Genomic DNA, 9054 nt, shown 5'->3' on the forward strand with positions numbered 1-9054 from the left:
GTGCTCTCGGGGACCCCTCTGCCCGGCTGGCAGATCAGACTCTGGAACCCCTGTGCGGGGTGGCTGGTAAGGGGAGATGCCTGAGTGCTGTTGTGTTCTGGTTTCCCAGATTAGCTGCCATTTGCAACAGTGGACTGACGGCCTGACTCTACTTCCCTCACCTTTCTCCTGCTGCGCAGGCCTTAGGAAGGCCCTTGGATCATTCAGTGCAGCAGTCTTCAGAGAGGCTTTGACCTTTTCTAGGCTGCTCATCAGATAAATGATCAGGACAGGAGGCATGGGGGAAGGAGGGATTATCTAAATCCATTTTTTTCAGATGTCGAAAAATCAGACTTTTGTTATCGAGCAAGGGCTCATGTGCCCATGGCACAGAAAGCCAAATTCTGACAGCGGGTGTTTGCAGCAAAGTAAGGGTTTATTTGTAGGGTGCCAATCAAGGGAGTGGAAGGCAAGCCTCAGATCCACTCCAGCTTGGTCTTTGAATTAGGCATGTTTTAAAGGGGAAGGACAAAGAGGCTGGGATTAATCATCGTCTTGTGACATTTCTGAATCGGGGTTTCGGGAGCCAGGTGGTCCATGGCTTGGGGGTCTGTGAGCTCACCTTGCCCTGGAGAAACAACCTGAATTTGTACATTATTATATCTATAATAGCAGTTTTAGTACACTAATGGTGTTATTGACAACAGCACTTTTAGTCATCTGACTGTGGTTGATTTGTGTTCAGTTCGCACAGGATTGAGGTCAGAGGAGACAAGAAAGGGAATAAAGTTTTGGATAGAGAGATTAATCATAAACTTGGTAAGGAAAACTTGGTTTTAGGGAGGCTCAGTTTCAATTTCACCCTGACCAGTTCCTGAATATGACGTGTCTTTTTGGTTCAGTTCTAAAAAACGTTATTCTGTGAAAAAGCTTGTGTCCCTCTTGCAGACAAAAGGTCTGGGCCAAAGAGAAATGATTAGGAAAAATTGTAAAGTTAGGATTAGTGAATAGGACTCACAGATTTTGTAACAACAGAGAAAACAACCAAAACACCCTTGGCTCCTGGGTAGGCACGGGGTGGGGTTGGGGCATTCATGATCTTTGTTTTTCAACACTGCTTCTGGAAGCTTTAGGCTCTTTCTGTAGAAGAATGTTCCTTCATTCTGCCTTGCAAGCTGCTGTGGGAGCGCGTCGGCTTCAGATGGACAGCCAAGCCCAGATCGTGTATAACTGCCTGTGAGACAGCGGAGGCCGGCCAGCTCCTGCCGTCCCTGCTCACCACCTCCAAGTGCAGTTCACCCTTGGCAGGTGATGAACCAGTGTCGCTGGCAGAACTGTTCGGAATAGACTGCCTCAGGCAGTCTGCCTGAAAGCAAGGACTGAACTGAATGACTCGGGCCAGATTGAAAGCCTGAGGACAGGAGGCACCATGGTGGGAAGCCACACTGGGGGCCCTGTGAGCCTATGCTGCCTGCCCAACGTGTGTCCTGCGTGGAGTGCCCGAACATCGGAAACTCTTTGTTTCCAGTGCGCCCTCGGGGATTGTACTTCTTGGATGTGTGCCCTGACTATTCTGACACTGCCTCAGCCCTGCCAAGGCTTCGGGTCAGTCTCATCTTACTGGCCAGAGCTCTGCAGGGCCCTGAATTGATACCTCTGGCCAGGTTAAAAAAAAGAAAAAAAAAAAGGTTCATACAGAAAGTTATGGAGGAAGGCACTTGGTTTTCTAAGATAGACCTTTGTGGCTAATGGGATGTGTTTTAACTGGCTTTGTGAAGGACCCGTACAGGGCACCATTGAAATCAATTCTGCAGGTTGGCCTCACCCTGATATTCTCCTGACCATAATTCTGTAAAGACTCCTTGCCCAAGGGCCAAGGGAGTGGATTGCGAAGACGAGTTCACATACCAAGAGTGAGACTGCTGTCCTTGGAATGGCCTGCTTGCAAGGTTGACCCTTGGCTGACATCTGGGAACTTCGATTTGGGGAGTGTTCCCGCCCTTCCCTAATTAACTCGAAAGAGTGGCTCACTGGGCCTAGAGTGTTTGTGCAAACAAGGGGGTTTATGCTGAGACCCTGCTCCCTTTCTGTGTGTTTGGAATTTTGGTACATACTAGGTAAAGGGTGCCCATGTGACCAGCCCTCAACTGAAACCCTAAACTGTGAGTCTCAAAGGGCTTCCCTGGGCAGAAATATCACACCCATGTTGTTGAATTTTTATTGCTGAGGAATAACGTGCTTGTGACCCCCCATGGGAGGGGGAGAGCAAAGGGAACCCTGCACATGGATTCCTCCAGACTCTGCCTGTGTCTTTTCCCCTATGATCTGGCTGTATATCCTTACCGTATCTCTGTGATGAGTCTTAGCCCTGAAGACAACTATAGGCTGAGGCCCACGAGACCTAGCAAATCCCTGAGTGGGGTGTTGATCTTGGGGTCCCCCAACACAGTCACTAATGGAAATCTCAAATATTTTCTTATCACATTATAGACGTAGATTATTTTGAAGTTTCAATTCTATTGATCACTGCCTTGAAATTTAGATATTAGACCTGCCACCAGATAGGATTTTGTGTTGATAAAGATGTATATCATTATACCACATTTCAAAATATTTTTAAAATTTAACATTTTTTTAATCGAAGTATAGTTGGTTTATCAAATGGATGGACAACAAGGTCCTACTGTATAGCACAGGGAGCTATATTTAATGTCCTGAGATAAACCATAATGGAAAAGAATATTAAAAAAGAATGTATATATATGTATAACTGAGTCACTGCTGTACAGCAGAAAGTTTAACTATTTTTTTTTATAAATTTATTTTTGGCTGCGTTGGGTCTTCGTTGCTGTGCGCGGGCTTTCTCTAGTTGCGGAGGGCGGTGGCTACTCTTCGTTGCGGTGCGAGGGCCTCTCATTGCGGTGGCTTCTCTTGTGGAGCACGGGCTCTAGGTGCATGGGCTTCAGTAGTTGTGGCACGTGGGCTCAGTAGTTGTGGCGCACGGGCTTAGTTGCTCCACAGCATGTGGGTTCTTCACGGACCAGGGATCGAACCCGTGTCCCCTGCCTTGGCAGGCAGATTCTTAACCACTGCGCCACCAGGGAAGTCCAAGTTTAACATTTTTAGTACTATCCTTTGACATAATTCATTTTCTTTGTAATCCTAAGTCTTTTATTTGCTGCATTATGCTGAGAGACTGATTCTGAGATGTCCATAGGATTCATCAGACTGCCCAAGAGGTTTGCACAAAAGAAATTTCAAGACTCCTTGCGATGGGTTATTACCCTAGACTAGATGTGTTAATCACTGATGGGCAATTTATTACCTATCAGTGAATAAACATTTAGTGCCCTAAATTTTATCTGGGGACAAGGAAGAACTAGTTCTACTGATTGCATTTAAAGGGGCAGCAGGAGCCAACGATAAAGTCACTTTATATTTCATACCATGCTCATTTAATGTGACAGTTACATATATAATGTATCTAAAAGGTGAGATATAATTGGGGGGTTTATAACGATGTTGATTTTTCTGGAACTATAGCGCCTCCTTATAGAATGTAAGTTTCTTGTTGAACTTTACTTACTGTGTACAGAAAAATCCCACACCAAAACTCTGAAAAATCTCCTACTTCACTTTCAGGTGCTTCTCTGATCACAGATTTCCACTTGACTTGGTACAAAGACAGTCTTCCACACAGCCAATGGGAGTGGAGAAGATAGAGCCAAGTCAACCTACAAAGATAATTTTTATGTTGCCTAGGTTTTTAATATTTTTTGAAGCCCTACTTAAACCCTGATGAACCTTTTCGCAATCAAATTAGTGGTTAACACCTTAACATTATAAGTTAATGTTACAAATTTGATTTTGGCAGGTTCAATGGAGAGAGTGGCTAAACTTGTGAACATAGCGTATGAGTGTAGTCCCCCTGCTTGTTCCTTAAAGATGTACAGAGATGTGTTACCTGTTGGCAAATGTTTTCCTTTGCAATGAAACAGTATGGAACAGAGGATTTTCTAATTGTTTGTAACTAAAGTTTTTCTTTAATTGAATACAAAAATACTATGCATGTAAAAATAATAAGAAAGTTTATTTTACTCTATTTTACACCCTTCTGCCCACAGCTCCTCATTTGTGCTTCATGGTGAACTGCACGTGTGTGGCCCCCGTGCCTTCATAACTTTGCACAGAGCATCTCTAGCATCATATCATCCATGGTGACTGGGCCGATGATGGGCCTGAAGAACAGTTCAGCCAGGACATTGGCATTGATGAATCTCAGCAGGAAGAGGGTGCTGTTCAGTTCGGCAAATCTGGCCTGGTGCCCCCTGTGTGTCACCCTGACGTGTTCACGGAGTATCCGCTGGGTTCCCCACTGAAGTCCCTGGATGTATTTCACGCACTGCAGACCTGGTAGGTCTGGAGGAGAAAAAGGGAGAAAAATCTCTTTGTTAGAAACAGCTCACTCTGAGCCCTTTGCTAGCTTTTTAAATAGATCCATTTCTGCCCCCTTCCCCAGTTAAAAAAGCGCTCAAGCTTCCTGGTTAAAAGTTCTTTTCAACAGCAAGGATAAAGTGCCAAACCACTTCTAAGGTTTCAGGAGCAACGCTTCCAAGAAGGAAATATCATGTAATTATTCTTATTTAATATTCACTATGTTTGTATGCTCACATTTAAAAACTGCTGGCCCTGAGCCAACAAATGCACACTTAATTCAGTATGACAGTAGAATATAGTTTAATGAATCATTGCTCCAGTTCACTATCTATGCACGTACAAAGAAATTGAAATTATTTCAAGAAGTGTGCACCTTTTACCTATGGGAAACAGGCCTTAGTATAAAGGCAAGAGGTTTTGCTAGGTAATATTTTACCATCCTCCTTTGAATTTCCCACCACTGTAATGATTACAGCCCATGGTGGTAAACTTCACAGCCACCAACTGTGACTGACAGTCTCATTTAAATTATTTGCGTGCAGGCTGATTTTAGTCTACAGTCCCATAATAATTTAAGAGATAACTCTGGCCACTTAGCTCATTGTACCATGATTTCTGTACTGGGGAGGTTTTTAGAAAAGTGATTCAAATGAGCATTCCAAAAGGTTCTTTAAAAAAAATAAAGCAGTCTTTGAAAGCATTGTCTTACAGCCATTAGAGGGTTAAAAAGTAAACATGAAAACATGGATTGCAACATGGTACAAAAGTTGCTTTTCAAATAGAGATTGCATGACCTTCTTGCAGTACAGTGTGATATCCAAGTAAAACTGAATGAAATGCAATGCAGGAAAGATTAAATGCCTCTAAGTTTTATAAAGAACGTGGTAAGAGGAGGCTGCTTTTAAAAGTCCTTTGATCCTCCACGATACTAATATTACTGTAAAATTCTTTAACTTGTATTTAAGAAATTACCAATTTACCATTCGGTTTAAATGATGTTGATTATTGTAATCATTTTCCTTCCCTTTTTCTACAAAAGCCAACAGAAAAGTGTTTTAAAAGCATCATGCTAATCGTCACAGAGTAACAGAACCAGCCAGTGTTCTTTCAAAAAAAATAATAGCAATAGGCGAGTCATTTCTAGTACAGGCAAATATCAAATCTGATAAATGAGAACAAAAATACAGCAACATCTCTAATCCATATTCCAATTCTGATTACCTCAGTCCACGGATTACCATCCCCTACTACCTACAGCTCATTATCCAGGCTTGAGACCCAATTTTATCGCACTTGGATTCCATTCATGAGGGTAAGAAGAGGCTTGTGTGAAACCACCAGAAATCGGAAGCTTCACCAGGTCTAAATTCATGGCTTATTAAAACTTCATCTTGTGAACTCCACTTTTCTCTGCTTTCATACCACACTCCTCTTTTCCCATCATCCACTAAAAGTGCCCCTCCAAAAAAAGACTTGCCTTCAAAGTAAAATCAGGAAAGAGAAAAGGCAGATAGATGGACTCCATGGGAGGTGGGAGGGAAATGTTTAAATAAAGATCAGGGGATACAAAATGATAAACAGCAAAGAAAGGCCACACGCTTAGCAGGCATCACTTTTTCCCAGATGCAGGTATATTTATGTTTAAAGCACACCCAGCTTAGCTGGTTAAACTTATTTGAGAGAGGGTTCAGAAAAGCAGAGCAAGAATAATGGATGCAAAACAGGGCGGAGGGAAAGAGGGGAACTAGTGGAATGTAAACTTCTGAAAGCTGAGCCCTTGTCTTACCTTTTTATTCCAACAGAACAAAGCACACGGTAGGTGTCTAATAACACAGCTGAAGGAGCGAGAAAACACTGTCTTCCCAATGAACCACCTGAGGCACTTATTATGGATGCAGATTTGCTGACCCTGCACCAGAGCTACCGAATCAGAGCTTGTAGAGGAGGGGCCCGGAAAGACTTTGAACGACCGCCTTCCCCGCCAACACCACCAAGTGCACAGGCAAGTTTAGAAAACAATGATACAAGCAAAACGTAACCTATCATGATCACTGGGATGAGCTGAGGTCTCTTAAGTCCTGAAATGTGAGGTCTGAATGAATTATTATCCCATTAAATTCTGCTCTATACCCCTTCAAAAATGCTAGGCAGGAGGCAAGGACATGACCCCGAGACTCCTGGTGTCAGGAAAAAAGGATGTGGAGGGAGCATGATAAATACTCTCCCAACTCAAGCTGCCTGGAAACTTCCTGCCCACTTGTGACCCTTCTGGAAGGATGCTGGTTGAAGATGACTCTAGTAGTAGGATATACTCGAGACAAGGTGCTGGGCTGTCCAGGGAGATGTTCTCCAATGATTCGATTGCACTGTGTGGGGCAGAGTGTCCAGCACCCAACAGCCAACCTGAAAGTGTGGTGCAGCAGACATCCCCTTGGGCCCAGGAGACTGGAGACCCATGCTCCACAACTCACTGGCCATTTATTTTGGAGTAAGGTCACTTGGGACTAGACTACCTAACCTGCCAATGGGATGAGGAAAGGGTGAAGGGCAGAGGGGGTTGATTAAGGCGTCTCTAAGGCGTCTAAAGGCTCTAAAATACAGTGCTCCTGCGTTCAGTCCCTAACATGTCTTTCTCCTACCCCTTTGCTAACCTGATACTTACAGACACTTAAATGATGAGACAGTCCAGCTGCTTAGGACCATTAAAATGACCATTCAGAGACAAGACACATGAAACACTAAGTCCAGTGTCCTGTCTGACAGTGTCCCCAGGGGATGGTGTCTCTGTGGGTCCTTAACAAATGTTTCCTCTCTTGCCAGCCTTAATAGACTTCCTCCCACCAAAAGGTTCTAGTAAATTTCAGAGCTGGGTTTCAGAAAGAGACGTTGCAAAATTTGCAGCGAACACAAACTTTTTTTTTTTTTAAAGCTATGCTACTGGATTTAAAAGATTTGAGAAGGAATAGCCATGTCCCTGAAAGCACAAACTTTTCTGTAGTAACAGAAAGGTGTAGAGAGATTAAGTACAAACCTCGACCAAAAAAAACCCCCTCCTCTCGGCTGAGTTTCTGGCAGCACCCCATCCACGAGGAATGGTTTCTGGAGCTCCCCCAACTCTGCTGAGTTTGTCATGATTCCTGACTTGTGCCCCCCAAACTCCCCTAACAATGAAAACTCTTCAAGTGTCTGTGCCAGGGGTAGGTACTGCCCAGTGCTTGTAGGAGCAGAGAAAAGCCAGAGCCGAGGCCGGCGCCCTTACCCGGGTTAAAGAGCACGGTCCCCTTGAGGTAGGCGTACTCCTTGGTACTGATGTCCAGGCTCCAGCACTTGGCGAGGAAGCCCTTGATGGCTTGGACCTCGGCGGCCAGTGGCAAATGCTCGGCCTCCAGCGGCAGTACCAAATGTGGCTGCGGCTCGTCGCCCTCGGTCTCCCGCCGCCTGGTGGTGAGGATCCTCTGCAGCAGGCTGGGTTCGGAGGTCTCCACCGTCTCAAAGTTCAAGCGGTCCTGGGCTAGCTCCAGCATGAGTAGCGGCGCCCAGCAGCTGCGCACCAGCACCAGCTGCTGGTCCAGGGGCAGCACCTGGAAGCAGGGCAGGTACTTGACGAAGCGCAGCGTCTTCAACAGGGCCGCCGAGGCTGCCTCGCAGACCACCTGTGGGCTCTTGAGGGCCACCCGCCGCTGCGCGCCGCACGAAGGGTCCCACCAGGGGGCCCCCGGCTGTGCCTCTGGAGCCACGTGCGTTTGCTTTGCGTTCGTGGGCACGTTGCAGAGGATGCCGCCCTGCGGCGGGTGGTCTTCACCGCAAAAGCAGCAGCGGCACGGGAGCGCCAAGGCCCGCCCACGCGGCAGCTCCTCTCCGCCCGCCAGCCTCTGCGCGCAGTAGGAGCGGTCCCACCACGCGCCCCCCGGCCGCGCCTCAGGAGCTTCCGGAGCCACGTGCGTTTGCTTTGCGCTGGTGAGCAAGCTGTACAGGATGCTGCCCTGCCGCGGGTGGTCTTCACCGCAAAAGCAGCAGCGGTACAGGAGCACCGTGGCGCGCCCACCCGGCAGTCCCTCTCTGCCCACTGGGGGCTCCGAGCCACAGGAGCAGCCCCAGCACGCGCCCCCCCGCCGGGCCTCGGGCGCCTCCGGAGTCTCCTGCGTTTGCTTCGCGCTCGTGAGCATGTTGTAGAGGATGCTGCCCTGCCGCGGGTGGTCTTCGCCGCAAAAGCAGCAGCGGTACAGGAGCGCCACTGGCCTTTCACCTGGCAGCCCCTCCCTGCCCACCGGGGGCTCCGAGCCGCAGGAGCAGCCCCAGCACGCGCCCCCCGGCCGTGCCTCGGGCGCCTCCGGAGTCGCGTGCGTTTGCTTCGCGCTCATGAGCATGTTGTAGAGGATGCTGCCCTGCCACTGGTGGTCCTCACCCGCCATGGCCCGCCGTGCCCGTAGCCCGGCTCTGTCCACTGGCCGCCGCCTGCGATCTATTTATACCGAGCGCGCACGCACGCACGCGCGTCGGCCGTCTCCGCCTGGGCAAAGGCGCGGAGGCGGGCGCGGCGCTCGGGTGTGTTAGCCCGTGACCTCGGCGGTTCAAAAGGGGCAGATGCTCCTTAACAGCTGAAAATGGAAGAGGAGCAGAGCCGTGGGAGCTCCCGGA

General features: G+C 47.7%; 1 protein-coding gene across 2 annotated transcripts; it reads right to left on the reverse strand.

Moving 5' to 3' along the window:
- Window positions 1-4091: 4091 nt before the first annotated feature.
- Window positions 4092-8828, reverse strand: NR0B1 (nuclear receptor subfamily 0 group B member 1). 2 transcript variants are annotated; one of them, XM_068533932.1, is made up of 2 exons: window positions 7676-8828; window positions 4092-4398 (listed from the first exon to the last, which is right to left on the reverse strand). In XM_068533932.1, exons 1-2 carry the CDS (start codon window positions 8826-8828, stop codon window positions 4154-4156), a joined length of 1398 nt encoding a protein of 465 aa, XP_068390033.1. In that variant the 3' UTR covers window positions 4092-4153. The 2 variants fall into 2 exon arrangements, 1 of the variants encoding a protein (XP_068390033.1); XR_011072316.1 differs by lacking the exon at window positions 7676-8828 and adding an exon at window positions 6203-6258 and having other exon boundaries at window positions 4216-4398.
- Between the last annotated feature and the right edge of the window lie 226 nt (window positions 8829-9054).

Source organism: Eschrichtius robustus, chromosome X (genome assembly GCF_028021215.1).
Source record: "Eschrichtius robustus isolate mEscRob2 chromosome X, mEscRob2.pri, whole genome shotgun sequence".
NCBI classification, from domain to species: Eukaryota; Metazoa; Chordata; class Mammalia; order Artiodactyla; family Eschrichtiidae; genus Eschrichtius; species Eschrichtius robustus.

What these genes read in the sequence shown, in the direction of transcription:
- NR0B1 (XM_068533932.1), bottom strand. Translation starts at nt 8,828, where the DNA reads ATGGCGGGTGAGGACCACCAGTGGCAGGGCAGCATCCTCTACAACATG. An exon ending in GACCGTGCTCTTTAACCCGG is followed by an intron (nt 4,399 to 7,675) that starts GTAAGGGCGCCG and finishes TTTCTCCTCCAG; the next exon opens with ACCTACCAGGTCTGCAGTGC.